Source organism: Macrobrachium nipponense, chromosome 1 (assembly GCF_015104395.2).
Source record: "Macrobrachium nipponense isolate FS-2020 chromosome 1, ASM1510439v2, whole genome shotgun sequence".
In the NCBI taxonomy this organism is placed as follows: Eukaryota; Metazoa; Arthropoda; class Malacostraca; order Decapoda; family Palaemonidae; genus Macrobrachium; species Macrobrachium nipponense.
Window position 1 is genome coordinate 53,367,454 of NC_087200.1, and position 21,436 is coordinate 53,388,889.

At 48.3% G+C, this 21,436-nt stretch overlaps 1 protein-coding gene across 2 annotated transcripts in view; it reads left to right on the forward strand.

Annotated features, from left to right (window-relative positions):
* The window catches only part of LOC135219304 (uncharacterized), a 347,240-nt gene that overhangs the window by 75,055 nt on the left and 250,749 nt on the right, over positions 1-21,436 (forward strand). For both annotated transcript variants that reach the window (XM_064255961.1, XM_064255960.1), the window contains exon 5: positions 7,105-7,315. In XM_064255961.1, the coding sequence (XP_064112031.1) occupies positions 7,105-7,315 (211 nt within the window). The remainder of the gene's footprint in view (positions 1-7,104; positions 7,316-21,436) is intronic.

The window sequence follows — 21,436 nt, forward strand, 5'->3', positions numbered from 1 at the left end:
CCAGAAGTGGAACGCAAGAGAACCAAGATTTCGTCTGTTTACGCTTCTCCTGTTCGGTCTCGGACTTCGTCTCCTGTAGAGGAGTTTAAGAGGTCTCCTGCGCGTATCCTGGCGGGTCTGCAGGCACAGATTGCGGCTTTAGCGGAGTCTATTGCCGGGACTTCTCATCGTCGGAAGGACGCCTCGCTTCCGGTGAAGAAGTCTAAAAACGTTCCTTCTGCTAGATCTCCTCTGGCTAGAGAAGCTTTTGAGCCTGGTAGCAGGAAGTCAGAAGTGCAGGCTGAAGCTCGGGATCATTCTCCGAGTAGGCTCTCCTCTCTCCCCAGCAAGAGTTGTGAGCATGTCAGGCGTAAGGAGCCGGACAGGCGCTCTCCTCAGGATTTCCACTCCTCTTCAGTTAGGCGTCAAGAGCTTGACAGACGTCAAGAGCCTCGTTTTCGTCAGGAGCGAAGGAAGAGTTCTTCGCCTGGTGGCCACTCTCCTTTTGACGGACGCTCGGAGCATAGTAGGTGCCAAGAGCCTAGTAGGCGCCAAGAGCCTAGTAGGCGCCAAGAGCCTTGTAGGCGGCAAGGGAAGCAGTCTTCTCCGTTGGATAATTCCAGATTGGATAGGCGCTCAGAGCCTAGTAAGCGCCGCGCTTCTGACAGGGAATCCTCGATGGATGTTTTCTCTCCCCGTGGCAGGCGTCAAGAGCCTGGTAGGGGTTTTGAGCCTGATAGGCACCAAGAGCCTGGCAGGCGTATTGAGGATGGCAGGCGCCAAGAGCCTAGCAGGCGCAGAGAGCCTGATAGGCGCTCTCCCTTTTCAAGACGCTCTTCTGTGGATATAGACTTTGTTTCCGACAGGCGAGCTTCCACTAGTAGGCGCTCTCCTAGTAGGCGCTCCCCAAGTAGGCGCTCCCCAAGTAGGCGCTCTCCTAGGAAGCGCTCTCCAAGTAGGCGCTCTCCTGGTAGGCGCTCTCCAAGTAGGCGCTCTCCTGGTAGGAGTTCTCCTAGTAGGCGCTCTCTTTGTAGGCGCTCCCCATGTAAGCGTTCTCCCAGTGGATTTTCTCCCAGTAGGCGCTCGCCTAGTAGGCGCTCTCCAAGGATTAGCTCTCCTCCGGGCAGTAGAACCTCTAAACGTCATTCTTCGGAAGAATTTATTGGGGATTCTGAGGAAGATTTGCCCAAGGATGCTTCGGTTTCTTCATATAAGAGACTAACAGATCTCCTCTTGCAAGATTTTGGGGAGTCTCTTTCGGCCGTTGCTCCTCCGTCTCCTCCGTCCTTATTTTCAACGACTAATACGGCTAAGAAGTCTTCAGTCGTTAAGATGAAGCCGACAGTTTCTATGAAGAAGGCTCTTAAGAACTTCGACGACTGGTTGGTATCAAAAGAAGAGAAAGGCAAGACCGTTTTTTCGTTTCCCCCGTCCAAACTGACGGGTAAGATGGGGTTCTGGTACGAGTCAGGAGAGCCCTTGGGTCTGACTCTTCCCTCTTCAGCAGACTCGGACTTCTCTTCGTTGGTTGATTCCGCACGTCGCTCGGCGCTGAATTCTGCGAAGACGACGTGGGGTATGAGCGAGTTGGATCACCTTCTGAAGGGAATGTTCCGAGTCTTAGAAGTTTTTAACTTTCTTGACTGGACCCTTGGAGTCTTGGCTAAGAGGACTCAAGAGCAAGACACACTTTCACCTGAAGACCTTCACGCAGTTCTGTCTTGTATGGACAAGGCAGTGAGAGACGGTTCCGGGGAGATTGCTTCACTTTTTGGTGCAGGAGTAGTCAAGAAGAGAGCCGTTTTCTGCTCTTTTCTTACCAAGGCGGTTTCTCACGCACAGAGAGCTTCCTTGCTGTATTCACAACTTTCTCCGCAACTCTTCCCGAAGAAGATTATTAATGATATCTCCAGCTCGTTGTCAGCAAAAGCGACGCAGGATATGCTGGCTCGCTCTGCTAGAATTCCGAAACCTTCGTTCCAACAGAAGACGAAGAAGGAGACTCAGAGTAGGCAGGAACCCTTTCGAGGAGGCCCTTCATCTCGCTCTTCTTCCTCCAGAGGTTCGAGACCACCTAGAAGAGGAAGGACCTTCTCTCGGTCTATTAGGGCCAAGAAGTAGTTCGTGTGTCCTCCAGACAACTGTGGGTGCCAGACTTCTGAACTTTGCAGATGTCTGGGCACGAAAGGGGGCGGACAACTGGTCCCTCGCTATCATCAAGAGGGGATACCTCATTCCCTTTATCTCGAGACCACCTTTGACCACCACTCCAAGGGAACTGGTGGCCAAATACAAAGACCCACTAATGAATCAAGCCCTCGCTCTAGCAGTAGAGCTAATGTTAGAGAAAGAGGCAATAGAGATGGTTCAGGACCCCCTTTCCGCGGGGTTCTACAACCGTCTGTTCCTAGTTCCCAAGAACTCAGGAGGATGGAGGCCGGTTCTGGACGTGAGCGCCCTGAATGTCTTTGTGAAGAAGAGGAAGTTCGCTATGGAGACGACTTCATCAGTCCTAGCAGCTCTTCGTCCCGGGGACTGGATGGTGTCACTGGACCTTCAGGACGCTTACTTCCATGTGCTGATCCATCCTTCTTCTCGCAAATTTCTCAGATTCATGTGGGGAGGGAACGTTTTTCAGTTCAGGGCCCTATGCTTCGGCCTTTCCACGGCCCCCCAAGTATTCACGGGGCTGACGAAGAACGTTGCCCAGTGGCTTCATCTCGAGGGAGTGAGGATTTCCCTCTACTTGGACGATTGGCTTATCAGGGCCAAATCCAAGGAGAAATGTCTGGAGGACTTACGATTGACGTTGAGTCTAGCAGCTTCTCTGGGTTTGCTAGTGAATTTCGAGAAGTCACAGCTAATCCCCAGTCAAGAGCGTATCTATCTGGGGATTCTGATGGCTTCTCAGGTTTTTCGGGCGCATCCGTCCCCAGAGAGGATAACCTGAGGTTTGGAGAAGGTAGCAATCTTTCTAGAGAAAGATGTATGCACAGTGAGGGAGTGGATGAGTCTGTTGGGGACACTCTCCTCGCTGGAGCAATTCGTTTCTCTAGGAAGGTTGCACCTCAGACCCCTACAGTTCTTCCTGACGAGGAACTGGGATCGAAGATCTCAAGGCCTGGACTTTGTGTTCAAGATCTCGCAAGAGATAAAGGAGGATCTACGTTGGTGGCTAGACCCTCTCCTGTTCAAGGAAGGCCTTTCCTTGCAGGTTCGGAACCCCAACCTAGTATTATATGCAGACGCTTCGGACATAGGTTGGGGAGCTACTCTCGGGTCGAGAGAAGTGTCAGGCACCTGGATGGGGGATCAGGTGTCCTGGCACATCAACAAGAAAGAGCTAACAGCGATTTGGTTAGCTCTCAAGACCTTCGAACCCCTCGTAAAAGGAAAATCAGTTCAGATCAACTCGGACAACACCACAGCCCTGGCTTACATTCGGAAACAGGGGGGGACTCACTCTTTCTCCCTGTACGAGACAGCGAGAGCGCTCCTCCTGTGGTCAGAGGAAAGGAAGATAAGTCTTCTCACGAGGTTCGTACAGGGAGAAAGAAATGTCAGAGCGGATCTGCTAAGCAGAAGGAATCAAGTCCTTCCCTCAGAGTGGACTCTGCACGCGGACGTATGCCAGGAGCTGTGGAGGACGTGGGGCAGGCCCCATCTCGATCTATTTGCGACCTCCAGGAATGCGAGGATAGATCTATACTGCTCCCCTATTGCGGACCCAAGAGCAGTGGCAATAGATGCATTCCTGATGGATTGGAAGAATCTGGATCTTTACGCGTTCCCGCCTTTCAAGATTTTAGGGGAAACGTTAAGGAAGTTCGCAGCTTCAGAGGGGGCAAGGATGACTTTGATAGCTCCGTTCTGGCCCGCCCACGACTGGTTCACAGAGGTACTGGAATGGCTGGTGGATGTTCCAAGATCCCTACCACTAAGAGTCGATCTGCTCAAACAGCCCCACTTCGACAGATTTCAGATTTCAAAACAAAAACCTCCCCGCTCTCAGTCTGACTGGATTCAGACTATCAAGAGTCTCGTCAGAGCTAAGGGCTTTTCGGCAAAGTCTGCAAGGGCTATCGCCAATGCACGTAGACCTTCCACATCTAGAGTCTACCAGTCGAAGTGGGATGTTTTTCGACGTTGGTGCAGGACTCATAAAGTTTCCTCCTCCAGTACCTCTGTGACTCAGATAGCAGATATCCTTATCTTCCTGAGGGAAAAATGCGGGTTAGTTGTCTCCACCATCAAGGGATACAGGAGCATGCTTTCCTCAGTTTTTCGTCATAGAGGATTAAACATATCCGAAGACAAGGACCTCCATGATTTAATCAGATCTTTTGAGATGGTTTTTTTTTTTTTTTTTTTTTAAAAAGAACCTCCTCCTTAGTTCCTAGCTGGAATCTAGATTTCGTGCTGCTCTTCCTGAGGTCCTCAAGGTTCGAACCTCCCCATACAGCTTCGTTCAGAGATCTTTCGATGAAGACCCTTTTTCTCTGTGCGTTAGCGTCAGCGAAGAGAGTCAGCGAGCTGCAGGCTCTAGAAGGTGAGGTAGGTTTCCAAGGAGGCTCCGCGGTTTGCTCTTTTCTTCTGGCTTTCCTAGCCAAAAATGAAAACCCTTCTTCACCGTGGCCCAGGAGCTTCGAAATTAAGAGCTTATCCTCCTTAGTTGGGACAGAAGAGGAGAGATCTCTTTGCCCGGTGAGAAGCCTGAAATTTTATCTTCAGAGGAAGAGAAGACTTGCTGCTAATGAGAGCAATCTCTGGTGCTCTGTAAGGGACCCCAGTAGGCCCTTATCTAAAAATCCCCTCTCATTCTTTATCAGGAATGTTATCAGAGAAGCCCACACTTCTTGCAATCAGCAACAGTTTAGTCTTCTGAAAGTCAAGGCGCACGAAGTACGGGCCATCGCGACGTCTTTGGCTTTCAAGAAGAATTTGTCATTGCAAAACCTCATGAAGGCCACTTTTTGGAGGTGTGAATCAGTCTTCTCCAATCACTACCTAAAAGACGTATTGATTACGTATGAAAAGTGTTTTGGGCTAGGCCCTTAAGTATCGGCGGATTCAGTGCTGGGGCAGGGAGCTGAAACACATCCTTTTTAATCTTTTTCCCTGTTAGTTTTAAATTTGAGTTTTTGGTTGTACGAAGGAGGTTGCAGGAGGCAGCTCCTTCTTTCGTATACTAATGTTAGTATTTGGTTAGGTGATCGGTTGTGCTTGAGGCTCCTTGCAATTGGTAGTGATAGGCTCTGGCATGTAAGGGGGTTGATCCCCATTGACCAGATCCTGCTTGGATTCTGCCAAGTAAGTGGACTCAGTTCCCATTGGTAGACCCAAAGAGTTCTTCAGCCATAGGTCACGCCCTCGCTGAGACTCTTTAGGCAACGCAGACTAATAGACAGTAACTATGAAGTCTTCTGCCTAAATCAGGTAAGAACCAGATGTTTATATTTTTTATTCCTTTAACATGTGTTGTCCCCCCACTTTCTAGGTAAGTATGTGTCTCTTTCCCTCCACCAAGGGTGTCAATCAGCTAAGTATATATCTGGCAGGAAAGTTCATGTACAAAAATGATATTGTTAGTATACAACAAAGTTTTGTACATACTTACCTGGCAGATATATACGATTGATGGCCCGCCCAGCCTCCCCTCAGGAGACAGGAGGAAGAAAATAATATGACAAGAAAGGGGGACTGGTTCTTACATCCGCCACCCAGCGGCGGGTAAGGTAGATCACCTGACCTACCTGTAGCGTGTGCCGCGAGTTTTGAATTTTCTGTCGTGACGTCAGAGACCTAAGCTAAGTATATATCTGCCAGGTAAGTATGTACAAAACTTTATTGTATACTAACAATATCATTTTTGATATTTGATTTTAAGTTATAATGTTTGAGTGAAAGTAGTATTTTTATTCAATAATAAATGTTTTTTTGTTATAACTATATGGCTTAAATACATGGTATACAATCTTATGGAATTAGTGCAAAATACATAAATGAAATTTGTAAAACGAAGAAAGAAGAAAAGGCAAAAATATGTATACAGTCTTAAAAACGAAAAGAAGACAGGAGTAGTAAAGTTAAAAACAAATTTACAATAATTAACATAAAATGGTACAAAAACAGAGGGGTCACATAGTCATAAGTGCAGAGATGAAGCTGTCAGAATTACCATGACTCATTTGGACATGGACTTCTGTCAAGGTTATGGGGTAAGGCCTGTCTATAGTACTTCAACTTCACCACTACACATTAAAATACTCAGGTATAAGCATTTTTAGTTTTTTTTATGTTTGAACTATCAAAATAGACAATTATAAGCATTTTTGGTGGGCTGTCAAGTATTTGCGGATTGTAGCTATTCGCAGGTGGTTGCAGTAGCTGTAAGTATGCTGTGGCTTGAGAAGACTTCTGTCTGTCTGACAGAAGATTGTAGTTCCTTGGCCATTGAAAGACCACAGATGAGAGCTGTATATGACTGATCTTTGGTGAAATGTGTACAATTGTATTTAATTTTATCAGGGCTTTGTTATAAGTTTAGACAGCGAAGTTTAGTAATCAACCTATCAGGTGCTATACACAGTATGTAAGCTGTGTTATGGTTTGATATATTATATATAAGATTCTGATTGAATTTACTCCTCTGAGTTAGTAGTATCAAGTTCAGATATCGTAGTACTGTAATGTTATGAATTTATGTACTTCAAAGAAATTTAGGCTTACTAGTAACAGTAGTGACTTTGGCGTAAGGGAAAACTATTTTAAGTTTTACGGTGTGTACATTGATGATTACAGTAAGTGTTAACTCCTCAAGGCACCTGCTTTTGTAACTTGGTTATTTTTAAAGATTAATAACCAACAACAACAGGTGCTTGAAGAGTATTGTGAAAAGTATGCCATAAGTTTTGATAATAGATCTAAATTGTCCTGAAGAAACTTTTTAGATTCTACATTGTGGAAAGTTAATACGTACATTATTATTAAGGAAAAGGTTCTTGTAATTTCAAAATGCTTTTCAACTAAAGACAAGTGATTGTTTATCTAACATTATTCTAGTTTTGTGTAATTTTAAGTTTAAATAACATTAAGAGATTAATATTTCTGTATTTTTACAAATAGGCCAAGTTGAAGAGAGAGATAGCATGTGCCAGGACAGTGCGAGCAAGTGATCAGAAAGCTGATGGTACTGGCAAGCTACCAATTCGAATTTCACATTTTTGTGTTCCATACTTCAAGAACAGAGGTGGGATGCCAGCGCCAATGAATGATGATGCTAAAATGAAAGTGGAAAAAGGCTACATTGACCTCTACATCACAAGATCCCGCACATGTAAGTAATTTTACTTTCAACTTTACCCATTTCAGTTTTCACTGTACAGTAGTACCTCGAGATACGAAATTAATCCGTTCAGAGGCGCCCTTCGTATCATGAGGTTTTCGTATCTTGGACCACATTTTACATGTAAAATGGCTAATCCATTCCAAGCCCTCCAAAAACACCCCAGTAAATTTCATAATAAAGCTAAATTCACCCATAAACAATGAAATACTACAACAATTTGGACCATTCAATACCTAAATTAATAACAAAATGCAAAATAGCCTGTAAATAAAGTGTATTAGTGTACATGGTATACAAGAAATACTGTACGTAAAATATGGACGCTTACCTTTTGAGTGAGGCTATCTCCGAAAGTGGCGGCAGAGGAGGAGGACAAACGATTGCACTTTATGAAATGCGGCTAGAACATCCTTAATTTCTGCCGTTTGTTCCGACACGGCATACAAACCTTCGGTCCTTTTACAATAGGAAGGTACTAGCGGCAGCTGGATAGGTCGTAAGCTTTCGAACAAGGGGTTCGGTAGTTAACTGCTTGTCCGACAGGCGCGCGCGCGCGACTGGGAGGTAAACAAATCACTTTTGCTTTCGGCCTGCTGGCGTGTAGACGTGTATCATCGCTCTCTGCCCGCTTCATCGTCGTTGCTTTCGCATGGTTGTGTTTTTCTTTTTCTATTTATCTAGTGAAACTGAATTGTAAGTACAATCATTTCATCGTTATTTCCATTGAATTCAATTGTGAATTAAAGGATCTTGGTTTCTCCACGCCCTCCATTACCCGAGTGCTGACTGAAGGGCGTAAGTGCGGGAATTCATTTTCCCCAGAAATGATCCTCGTATTGTGTATTGCTCGGGGCCGAGGGGGGGGGAGCCTCGCTCCGGGGCTATTTTTTGGTTTAAAATGTGTAGATGAAAATCGTAAGTAAGTGCCCTTTTCATTTATTTTTTTTTTTATACCTGTATGCCTCCGTTGCCGAGCGAATGCGCTCGGCACGGAAACTTATTCTGTATGGAAGTGGAATCGCAAGTACAGTATTCTTTTTCATTTTCATATATTTATTTTGATTGTAGCAATACTCATTTTTGGATCAGTTTCCGCTCTTACCCGGAAATTGATCCTTTCCCCTTTTTATTTGAATGAAGTGAAATCGCAAGTGCAGTTCTTTTTCATTTTCATATTTTATTGAGATTGCATTATTTACTTGGATCAAGTTTCCGCTATTTCCCGGGAATTGATCCTTCCCCTTTTATTTGTATGAAGTGAAATCGCAAGCGCAGTATTCTTTTTCATTTTCATATATATTTTGAATTGCATCAATTCATTAGGGATCAAGGTTTCCGTTCATAATCGGGAATGGATCCTTTACCCTTGCGCTCGGTACCGAGGGCGCAAATGCGCTCGATCCGAGCCCTTATTCATTGTGAAAGTGAATCGTAATGCAGATTCTTTTTCATTTTATTCCTTTTTATTATTGATTTCTGCAATATTTTATTTGGTTCAAGTTCCGCTCAGTCAGGGAATTGATCCTTATGCCCTTGCATTCGGGCCGAGGGCACGATTGCTCTTGGGCTCTTATTATTATTGTTGGGTACATGGGTGCTGTGCGGGGTGGGGAACGAGAACCCCCCCCCCCCCGCTCAGCTCCCACAGATGGCCCTTCCCCTTCGGGGGGGGGGGGGGGGGGGGCGGGGAGGTTATCTGGGTTCTTTCTCCTCGCGCCGATCCGTCGAGCGCGGGGGGGTAGGGCGCTCGGTGTCCCAGATATACAATTATATTCGGGGTCTTCCACTCGTTCGGTGTGGGGCTCACCCCCCCGCGCGAGGGACTTCCCCCCCACTAATCACTACTACTGTTATTTCCGCAGGTGCTACAGCCACGAGGGTGGACCTCGGTGAGGTATGGGCGTCCTTCCATTTGCAGGGCGTGCTAGTGTCCAGGGGGTGGGCTGCGGTTCTATGTCTGGGCCTACTGCGGTCACCCATGGAGTGGTGACCCACACTCCAGGTGACGACGTCCCTCCTCACCTGGTGTACTCGCCTCACGTGGTAACAGTCTTGCCTACAGCCGCTGTGAAGTCCGTTCGCCGTACCGAGAGGGGGGCGTGCCGCCGCCTGCTCGTGGTTGCCGCGCTGCCGCGCGACCACACTTCCGCTGCCCTAGAGCTCGCCCCTGGACCTGCCGCCGGTACCAGGATGTTGCTGGCTGCTGCTACACTTCCTGTGTTTCCGGTGCTGCCTGCCGTACCTGCCGATTCTGGGCTGACTGTTCATGCAGTTGCTGCGCTGGCTGTCCCTGCAGTTGCTGCGCTGGCTGTCCCTGCCGTTGCTGCACTGGCTGTCCCTGCCGTTGCTGCGCTGGCTGTCCCTACCGATGCTGTGCTGGCTGTGCCTGCTGTTCCTGAGATGCCCATACCTACTGACGTCGTCCCTGTTCGTGGTGGTACACCCCAGACTTTGGTCTGTCTGTACAGGTGCGTCCGGGCCCTGTGGCTTCGGCTACAGCAGCCCCGGCTCCGCCCTGGATAGCAGATCTTACGTCTGTCCTGAGGAAGCTGACGAAGAAGAGGAGGAAGGTGTTGTCGTCGTCGTCTTCATCTTCTTCATCGTCGTCGGCTGCCGCCTCTTCCCCTTCGACTTCTAAGGCTTCACAGCCGAGGAAGAAGAAGGTTGCCTCCTCCCTCCTAAGAAGTCTCCCTCGGGAGCTTCTCGGGACCCGTCTCACCTCGGTGGGACGGGAGGGTTCCTTCCGCTGGTCCTCCTGCTCCTTCGGGAGCGGGGCCCGTCTCTTCTTCCGCAAGGAAGAAGACTACGGGGACCAGAGGGGTACCGGCTAACACCGGTACTTCCTCCTCTGGTGTCAGTGGTTCTGCCACTGCATCAGGGTCCGTCTCGGCCTCGGTCGTTCGCGGGAGGTACCGAGTGTACGGTCGCCTACCAGCGACCGTGCAGCCAGGAACCAGACCTCTGAGCCCGCTCAGCGTCAGGTTCACGGCACGGGGCGGAAGACTGGTGACAGCCGCTCACGCGACTCTCACCAGACCAGCTCTCGCTCTCGCGGCGACCAGCTGGCTCAACCCCGGGGATAACGTGACGGTCCATCTAACCGGGCCACGGGCCTGAGGCTGGGAAGAGGTCCTCCCGTTTTTTTTCCCGTTTCGCCGGTGCCAGCCGTAGCCCAACGGCTCGGAACCAGCGACGTGACGTGCCGTCTGAGGACAAGCACCGGTCTCACTGTGACAGTGGAGCCTGCCAAGGTCGCCTGAACCGTCGCTCTCACAGAGACGCGATTCGGGTACGGCAACCAGCAACCCAGCTCTTCTGACACTCGAGATAGGGGCCGCTGTGCTCAGTCCAGCCGTTCTCCACAGCGAGACGGTTCGACCAGGCCTGCAGCTCGATCGCCACCGCGGGTTGACGATCGCCTGCAGCCCTCATGCCTGCTGGTTCTGCCAGCGAGCGAGGAGGGAGCGTCAGGTCTGCCTCTCCCGTACTTTCAACCGGAACCTCGGGTTACACCGGGAGGAAGTCCGAAGGTATTGAGGAGTGATCGTGAGGGGTGCGCCCCAATCATGATCCCACACGACGCCCTACGTGCCAGGCACGGTTCTTGGACCGCCAGGAGACGTATGCGCAAGTGGATGGAGAAGACCGAGGGCTGTCGCTGTTCCCCTACTTAGGGGGGGGGAGGAAGGTTCTCGGAATATGCTCTTGTTCGAAGGGCTTTTTAACGGTCCTACTCTGCAAGATGCTGTGACTTCCGAGATCCAGAGGAACTTTGCCGAGGTTATGGCGCTGATTCGTCAGCACAACGACCTCGGGGAAGGATCGCCGCTCCCACCAGCAGAGCCACGTCTCGGCTCAAGTTCGTCGTTTTTGGGGCCCGAGAGGGAACCCAAATCGACGGTGGTTGCGATCGGAGCTTGCCGACTGTGTTGAACCAGGTAGTCTCTCGTCTCCGGACAAGAAGGCTCTCTCAGTTCTGGCCGGTCGAACAAGCTACTTTTACCTCCTCTACTGCGACAGAGGCGTTTCTACGTGTCTTCGGCGACACCGTATTTGAATACCCCTTCGGTCCTCCTGAGAGGTTTCGACCTCGACGAGGAGGCTTAATGAGTCGGAGGACGGTATCGGCTCTCTCCTGTCAGGTGTCGATCAGCCCCACCCAGACGACGTTCACAGGCGGCAGACCCTTACCTACAGTATGAGTTCGTAACCCTCCTCGGGTTGAAAAACAGTTTTCTCCTGACGATACGTTTTCCCAGGCTCTGAGAGGCCATCGCCGTAAGGCGATGGCTGCTCCTTTTCTTCTCCAACCTGCTAGTTCCGCTGGGAAGGGCGAGACCAGTATCCAATTCCCCCCCTCCCCCTTCCCTTCTCTCCTTACGGCTACGAGGGAAAGGGGAGGGATCCTACAGAGATTTCTCTGTAAGATCACGTTAGGGGCTGCGCTACCGGGGGACCTTCGGGTCCTACCTGACGTAAGCCCCGGTCGTTGAGGAGGGATCCTGCCCCTTTCTCGATTCCTACGGGAATCGAGAGGACCACCAGCCGATATCGTTTGGCGAATTCGGTGGGGGGGTTTCGCAGAGTGCTTAGAATTTCTACGGAATTTTCTAGCGCACTCAGTGTTCGAGTTTTTACGATTCCAAACACCTTAGGCGAGACCACGGTCCAAAGTGAGCGAGAATCCCCGATAATTGTTACACTATAATCGGGAACCTCGCTTATGCTCGAATTCCTGTAATTTCTAGCATTTGGAAGAAGACTGCTGCTGAAAGAAGAGGTATCTCACAGTAGGCGATTAACCTGGAATAGAAGAAGAAACGGACGGGAACTTCCAGTTTGGCTTGAACTATCGTCTTCGGTATTCTGTTCACCATTGAAGCTTTCCTTTGGGAAAAGAGCTTCTCCTCACTCTCTTGACTAGAGAACGAAGGCGGTCGATCTCCAATCCTTATTCTCATTCCTCGAGAGGAAAAGAATTTAGGATGGAGGTCGTGGTACAGAACCTACAAATATACTATGTATTATTTCCCTCGCGACATGATTCTTTTAACAGTTGAATTGTCCGGGGGGTAGCGCATACCGTATTACTCTACGGTTTGTGACCGAGACGAATTGTATCTTAATTGAACTGCAACTCGGGGTTGCCTGCAACCTCCCAGCAGTTATCAGTTTCGATTTTAGATACTTGTATTGTCATGACAACACCAAAATCAGCTTTTGTATTTTACCGAAATCCGTTTCGTTAAATATAATGCTCGAGCGTATTCTTTATGCTCGATGGTTCTAGCCGAATGCATTCCTCGTGGAATAATGGATTACCTGGCAACTCAGGATGACGAGTCACCGAGAGCTTGCTGCGTATTGAACTGCCTGATAGCAGCTCAGTATGAGCTAGGTCTCGGAGATGCACGGTCGGTTACGTCTCTCTCTCCCCTGGTTTGATTGACTACCGAACCGTATCTCTGCCCAACAATCATGGACTTAGGTCTCTGATTAACGGGGATTCTCGCAATAATGAAGGACCATCTACTGCTGTGACGCTCGATTTCATCGCCTTCGACATTGCGAGAATTTTCAACAGAGATATCTCTTGGACTCTTTCATCTTTCTGTTTACCGCACGGTAACAGAAGTCTGTACTAGTCTCCACCCGCTGCATCGCACGCGATAATGCGAATGATTTTTCCAGGACATCTGAGTTTGTCTTCAAAAATATCTCGTATTCGTAGGTGTGCAATTATTCATTGCTCGCCCCGAATTAAACAGATGTGTCAGAAGACATCGCCTACTCTCGACCTGACAGCTCTACTTCCAAATGTTCAGCCCATGAGAAGCAGTTCTTCAGGCAGTATTTCCCTGTCTCTTCATTACTGAAAAGCGCTCCGCTTTTATTGCAACTACGATCCTCACCGGACAGCAATGAATAGCGGTTAGCGTTCTCAGTCTTTGTAGCACAGGTTTCAGAATCTTGAGAATCCTTCTCTCGGTTCATCTGTGAAGACGTAGGTTGCTTTTCTGTACACCTTCGTCTTCAACGACACATAGTGTTGTTTCTCTTCCTTAGCTGAGATCAACTATACTATGAGATAGTCTTGCCATCAGGGACCTCGGTCCTCTAGAAGGCAGTTGACTTTCCCGCTGTTGGGCACATGCCTTAAGAGAATCATCACCTCGCCTTCTGGCATCGGTAACAACAAATTATTTAGTAGTCTCTTGGCATAACCCTATTAAGGCGAAGGTCATGTGACTTGCTTGGGGGCTCTTGGACAACTTGCCTCCTACCGAACGCAGTCAGTCGGCAGCTGTCAGAGCCCCAAGTCAGTTACGAACTTCGCTGTGGACTTAGTTCGGTTGTTCCATAACAGTCTTTTCTTCGTCCTAACGGCTTGTCACAGTACCCATACCATCGACACCCACCATTGAGTGTCGGTGTCCTATCCACTACCGAGAAGAACTCACTGCATGGGGATAGGAGAATGTGAGACACTTCGCTGCAGACGGATTAGACCAGTATGGGTACAGGACATCACCGAAGTCGAGAAGAGGGATAGGTCATACGACCATTCCCTTCTTTCCTCTGAGGTAATGCATGACTTTTCCTGCGAAGTCAAGCATCCAGGGGTGATGGGGATTCGTGACGCTCGATTTCGTACCGAACTTCGTAGGGAAGACTCAGAACCCTTCGGTTCCTGACGATCGGTTAGAGTCCTTCACAATCCCCTCCCTAATGGACTTCACCGCCGTTCGATGCGAAGGAGATGCTGCTTTGTCCTGTGAAAGCGCGACCATGCGCTTTCTGAAGAAACTCGACATCCCAGGCTGAGTGTTGAAGACTCTTCGTCAGCACCAAGATGACCTAGAAGTACACTCCCTTGAGTTACACAAGAACTTCTCCCGTGGCGCAGGTACTGAAGGCAGGAGTCTGGTACAACCAGACACTGGCACCTCCTTCTACTTCCTTTTGGATATTGCCCACAGGTCCTTGGATCGTTTTCCTTGGGACCCTAGGTGGCTGCTCAACACGTTGTGTAGCTAACCCAGACCCTAGCAGGCTGAACAGCATCGAGTCCTGGTGTGACTGTAAGAATAGATAAGTGAATGAGAGAGTGACTGGCTTCTCTTCCTATCTTTTTCTCCCCCTCTACCTGTGGGTAGAGGGATACGGTCATCACCTTGCTGGATAAGGACGAGATGCCGGTGAGCTACTCGACAGAGCCCCATCCTATCCCTTTCACTAGGGATGGGAGCGAATATCCACCACTTCCTCCTACAAGGGGGGGGAAGTGGATGCCAACAAGAGACAAACCATAAACTTTATGTTGCCTCTTGCAAATAGGAACTTGTTCTTGTTTGCTGGTACGAAGAGATACGCTTGCCTCTCTCTTAGTACTTGGTCCAGAGGTCTGACCATTGATCCTGCGGTGCACACCCCGATCAATCGGACAGAGGCTTGGATCCCTCCCCCTCGCTCTTTACGACCAGGGAGGCATTCCAAGGTTGGGTTGGGGGGCGAACACCAGTCTGTTCACAAAAGACTCAGATTCCTCCACCAAGAAGTGAGTCTTCCTATTGTAAAAGGACCGAAGGTTTGTATGCCGTGTCGGAACAAATGACAATTTGTCCAAAATTAAAGTGCATTTTTCCCTAACTACAAACCTGAGGTCCTTTTTTACACATATTCCCACCTCATGCCACCCCTCACTCTGCAGTTTTTGCTTGGGCCAAAAGCAAAAGTGATTTTGTTTACCTCCCAGTCGCGCGCGCGCGCCTGTTCGGACAAGCAGTTAACTACCGAACCCCTTGTTCGAAAGCTTACGACCTATCCAGCTGCCGCTAGTACCTTCCTATTGTAAAAGGACCTCAGGTTTGTATAGTTAGGAAAAATGCAATTTTGGACAAATTGTCTTTTTTTTTTTTTTTTTTTTTTTTTTTTTTTTTTTTATTTTTTTTTTTTTTTTGCTTTTTTTTTTTTTTTTTTTTTTTTAACTTTTTTTTTTTTTTTTTTTTTTTTTTTTTTTTTTTTTTTTTTTTTTTTTTTTTTTTTTTTTTAATGCAGAATTTTAACTCCATCACCACTTTCAACTTTCTGTTTTCATACAATCAACTTACCTGTCGATTATACATAGCTAAGACTCCGTCGTCCCGACAGAAATTCAAATTTCGTGCCACTCGCTACAGGTAGGTCAGGTGAATCTACCGGCCTGCCCTGGGCGGCAGGACTCCCCGTTGAACCATCCCCGTTTTGGGTATCATATTTTCTCTGTCGCCGGTGGTATCAACATTGTTGCTATTACTCCTGACTTAGATTCTTATTTCATCCTTTGATCATCGTTTATCGCTTTTTGGTGACGTATCTGGATCGTGTTTTTGGCATTCGCTACTGTGGACTGTTTTGGAATTGCTTTTTGGATTTTTTCTCAGTATGTCTGATTCAATGTGAGTGTGAGATGTGTGTGAATGTAGGCTGCAGGGTGAGGATACCGAAAGCTTCGGTTGATCCTCACACTGTATGTCGTAAATGTAGGGGGGTTTCAGTGTTCTGCTACTAATACGTGTCATGAATGCGAGGGATTAAATGCAGAAGAGTGGAAGACTTTAACTTCTTATTTGAAGAAGTTAGAGAGGGATAGGGTTAGACATCTGAAAGGTGTGAGTTCAAGGCCTATTGAGCCTTTTATTGATACTTATTCTAATCCTAATGATTTAGATTCTCCCTAGTGTCTAATTCACAAAGTGTACTTTCGGAATCGGTGGCCTCGGAAATCACCGATCTGAAAGCTACTATTCGAGACCCCTGATGTCCAAAATGGCGGACTTACAAGGTAAAGGCTAATGAAAGTGCATTACAGTGAAGTGAGTTCTCAGTGTTGGAGGGGGCGTTTTGATCGTCCCTGCGACGCTCCCAGGCCTAGACCTCTTCCAAGCTCCCATGCCCAAGAGAAGGAAAGTCGAAAGCCTTAAGGAGGTCGTGGGGAATCCCCAACGGTCAGACGTCCCTTCAGCAAGCTCTGTTTCGTGGCAGGCTGCTCAAGGGCGCTTTAGAAAAAAAAACCGTCCTTCGTGAGTGTTTCTCATCCTCTCCCTCTCCCTCACCTAAAACGAGGGTGGAAGGAGTCGGATTTATCGAGGCCTCTGAAATGGCATTTGAAAGAACCCGAAATTGATTCGAGCCCAGAGCGTTTCTCAGATGACGCTCCCTCTTCTATTAAGAAGGCGAAGGTGGCGTCAGCGTCACCCGGACGAGGACGCAGAAGACCCTTTCCCGACTTCTAACCCCCCTTCCCCCCGATTGATGACGAAATGGGCGTCATGCAGTTGGACGTGGGATGAAGCATTCAAGGAAGATTATCATGGCAGTACAAGAACAACTGGCCTCTTTGGTGGGAGTTTTAGCGCCTCGTAGGAAGGACGTTGCGCTTCCAATCAAGAAGTCTCGTCCTCTCTCCCCTGCTAAGCGAGAAGCGTTATGCAAACGTGAAGCTTCTAAACATATCGCAGAAGCTTCGGGTTCGAGAGCGAGATCGGGAGCTTACGGAAGACACGTACGCCAGAGAGACGTGAGACGTCTTTTAGGCATGAAGCGTCTTTGAAAGCTGATTGTAGACGCGAAGCTCCAACCAATATTTTGGCGCCAGTTAGGACGTCTTTTGAGAGCGGAAAGGCGTCTTCCAGGCGCGAGGCGCGTCAATGCCTGGACGTCAGCAGCCACGTAAGCGGGAGGCGTCAGCCAGGACGCTTGGCGGACGAGAAGCGTCATCCAAGCTGGAAGCGTCTTCTATTTATGGAGAGAAGCCTGAGCTTTTGGCGCCTTCCAGGGCTATTAAAGCGGGAAGAGGAAGGAATATAATTCCCCCCCTTAGCCCCTCTCCTATTAGGAGTTTGTCTCCTCCAGAGGAAGAACGTACGGAGTTGGGAGCGGAGACTCATTTAGATCCCGAGTTAGAAGTAAACTCGGACGAAGAATATCAAGGAAGAGAAGGACTGTCGAACTATAAAGTTTTGACTGCCTTGCTTCTAGAGGAGTATGGAGACGACTTGACTCCTGCCGCTCCTCCTTCTCCTCGCTCTCTGTTTTCGAGTGCTAAGACGAAGAAGTCTTCGTCTTTTCTCAGAATGAAGCCCGCCATTTCAATGAAGAGGGCTCTTCAGTCCTTAGACTCTTGGATGAAGTCTAAGAAGGACTTAGTCAGAACGGTCTTCTGCATGCCTCCAGCGAGACTAGCTGGTAAAAGAGCATTTGGTATCAGACGGGAGAGAATATGGGTATTGCTCTTCCGTCTACGTCAGAAGCGGACTTTTCGACCTTAGTTGACGCTTCACGTCGACAAGGTCTGAACTCGGCACGTATTACTTGGGGCATTTCTGAACTGGACCATCTCCTCAAGGGACTCTTTCATGTATTGGAAGTTTTCAACTTCTTAGATTGGTCCTTGGGGTGATGTCCAAGAAAGCCCATGATTCTGAAGGAATCGAACCAGAAGTCCTTTTGTGCATCTTGTCTTGTATAGACAAAGCGGTGGCAGGATGGCTCGTTTGAGATCTCCTCTTTGTTTGGAGCAGGTCTTCTAAAAAGAGGACGGTATATAGTGCCTTTTTAACCAAGGCAGTCTCCCACGCTCAGAGGGCAGCGCTGCTGTATTCGCCTTTGTCTGACTTTTTGTTCCCTTCTCAGTTGGTGAAGGACATTTCTCGTTCATTAACTGAGAAGGCGACTCAGGACCTTCTGACGCAGTCAGCAAGGAAGAAGAAGCCTGCTTCTACACCTGACAAGAAAGGACCGAGTACATCGGTTCAGCCCTTTCGAGGTGGCCCTACCTCCAAGAACCTCTCGCAAGAAGGAAGGCTCTGAGAAGAGAGGTAGGTCTGCCTTTCGTCCCTTTTAAAAGGGAAAGTGATGCTTCTCTCCTCCAAGCACCAGTAGGTGCCAGGCTCCTGGGATTTGTGGAGGCCTGGGCACTTATAAACGCAGACGCGTCTTCGTTGTTTCCTGTAATAAGGAAGGGATATCGTATCCCCTTTCCTGAACACTCCTCCCCTCCTAACTCAATACCACGGGAACTAACAGCCAAGTACAAGGATCCTGTGCTGAGGGATACTCTTCGATCGATGGTGGAACAAATGTGGGACAAAGAGATCGATAGAACTAGTACTGGATCAAAACTCCCCGGGGTTTTACAATCGCCTTTTTTCTGGTTGCGAAGGCCTCGGGTGGAGGCTGGAGACCAGTACTAGACGTCAGCTCTCTGAACAAATTTGTTCGGAAGGAGAAGTTCTCGATGGAGACTTCTGCCTCAGTCCTTGCGTCATTGCGACAAGGAGATTGGATGGTGTCTCTATGATCTCCAGGACGCCTATTTTCACGTCCCGATCCACCCTTCATCGAAGAAGTACCTCCGTTTCATGACGGGGGAAGGATCTTTCAGTTCAGAGCCTTGTGTTTCGGCCTGTCCACAGCTCCTCAGGTCTTCACAAGCCTGATGAAAAATGTGCCGAGGTTTCTTCACCTCAAAGGAGTAAATATCTCTCTGTATCTGGACGACTGGCTCATCAGGGCCAGATCAGAGAGACAGTGCTTGGAGGACCTGACGTTAACTTTAGATCTGATCAAAGCGTTGGGATTGCTCGTGAACCTCGAGAAGTCGCAGCTGACCCCCCAGACAGAACTTAGTCTATCTGGGGATTCAGATGGATTCTCGGGGTTTTCGAGTATTTCCTTCGCAAGAGAGAATCGCAAAAGGTTTGCAGATAGTCTCTCTCTTCTTAAGGAAGGATCAGACGTCGGCGAGGGAATGGTTTGAGCCTTCTCTAGGGACCCTTTCCTCGCTCGAACAGTTCTTCCCGCTAGGAAGACTTCATTTACGTCTGCTTCAATTCTTCCTCAAGAAGTCTTGGAGTTGGAAACTGGACAACTTTCGGACGTCTTTCCCATTCCAGTGGAGATGAGACCGCACCTGGAATGGTGGTTGCCCCCTCTGAAAGAGAACAAAGGGATCTCTCTAAGAACCCAGAACCCAGACCTAGTGTTGTACTCCGACGCGTCGGAGAAAGGTTGGGGAGCAACATTAGGCTCGAAGGAGGTGTCAGGCCACCTGGGAACCAGCGCAGGTGTCTTGGCACATAAACTGCAAAGAGCTCTTCGCCGTGCATCTGGCTTTGAAGAGTCTAGAACCTCTGGTGTCGAACAAAGTAGTGCAAGTAAACGTGGACAACACCACCGCACTTGCCTACATTCGAAAACAGGGAGGGACTCACTCCTCGTTCCTTTACGAGCTGACGAGAGACCTTTTGCTTTGGACGTCTCACAGGAACATCTCCCTTCTGACAAGGTTCGTTCAGGGAGTAAAGAATGTGAGGGCGGACAGACTCAGCAGGAGGAACCAGGTCCTTCATACAGAGTGGACCCTACACGAGGAGGTGTGTCAAGATCTCTGGTCTCTGTGGGGGACACCTCATGTGGATCTCTTCGCCACATTCATCTCCAAAAGGCTGGCAGTCTTTTGCTCGGTCGTGGAAGACCCAAGAGCTCTTATGGTAGACGCCTTCCTGCTAGATTGGTCTCGCGTAGACGTCTATGCTTTTCCTCCATTCAAAATCCTGGGACTAGTACTAAAAAAGTTGTGGCGTCAAAGGAGAACGCAGGATGACATTGAATAGCCCCCTTTTGGGTTTTGGCCGGCCCAAGATTGGTTCACCGGAGGTGGTAGAGTGGATCGTAGACTTTCCCAGATCCCTACCAAGAAGGATGGATCTTCTCAGACAGCCACACTTCAAGAGGTATCATCAAAACCTCCCGCTCTCGCTCTGACTGCCTTTCAACTATCGAAAGACTCGTCAGAGCGAGAGGGTTTTCTCGCGAAGTTGCAAGCGCGATCGCGAGAGCACGCAGAACCTCCACTACGAAAGTATATCAGTCGAAGTGGGAGGTTTTTTTTTAGAAGGTGGTGTAGACCAAAGAGTTGTCTCCTCCACTACCTCTATAGCGGAAATTGCTGATTTCCTTCTATTCCTGAGAGAGCAATCTCATCTAGCTGTATCCACAATAAAGGGATACAGAAGTATGCTCTCGACAGTCTTCAGGAATAGAGGATTAGATCTGGCAGATAATAAAGATCTCCATGATCTCATAAGGTCCTTTGAGACTTCAAAGTCGAAGGAAACCGGTCCCTCCGAACTGGAACCTAGACGTGGTTCTCAAGTTTCTTTCATCTGAAAGATTCGAACCTCCTCATCTGGCTTCGTTTCGAGACATCACCAGAAAATGCCTATTCCTATTATCTTTAGCTACGGCAAAGAGAGTTAGTGAATTACATGCTCTGCAGGATAAAGTAGGTTTCAAGGGAGACTCAGCTATTTGCTCGTTTAAGACCCTGTTTTTTTAGCTAAGAATGAGAATCCCTCGAATCCCTGGCCTAAGTCATTCGAAGTTCAAAGGCATATTCGCGTCTCGTAGGAAAGAGAAGCAGAAAGATCTCTATGCCCTGTAAGAGCTCTAAAGTTCTACATTCAGAGGAAAGCATCAGATGGGAGGCTCTAGACAAGGTCTTTGGTGCGCGGTAAAAGACCCCACAAGACTGATGTCCAAGAATGCTCTGGCATTCTTTGTGAGGAACGTCATTACAGACGCGCATATAAGGTCTGTTCTGACGAACAGTTGCGACTGTTGAAAGTTAAAGCTCATGAAGTGAGAGCAGTAGCGACGTCTCTCTCGTTTCATAAGAATATGTCGCTTAAAAAACATCATAGATACGACATTTTGGAGATGCAACTCAGTATTTGCATCTCATTACTTGAAAGACGTTCGTGTGACATATGAGAAGTGTTTTTCTCTGGGTCCTTTCGTATCGGTGGATACGATTCTGGGTACGGGAGCCGACACCAATCCTTAAAAGTATATACTTTTCTTCTTTTTAGATATGGTCTGGATCTCTTCGAACAATGGAGGACTTGGTTTAGCACGGGCGGCCGTCTATGTTGTTCAGTAAGAGAATCTTGTCATATCTAATTAGATGAGTATAATTTTTTTTTTTAGAAATTAGTATGTGTGCGTAGTGGTTTTTGAGTTACGGTTGTTGTGAAGAGTTCGGGGATAAACTCGGAACAATCCTTA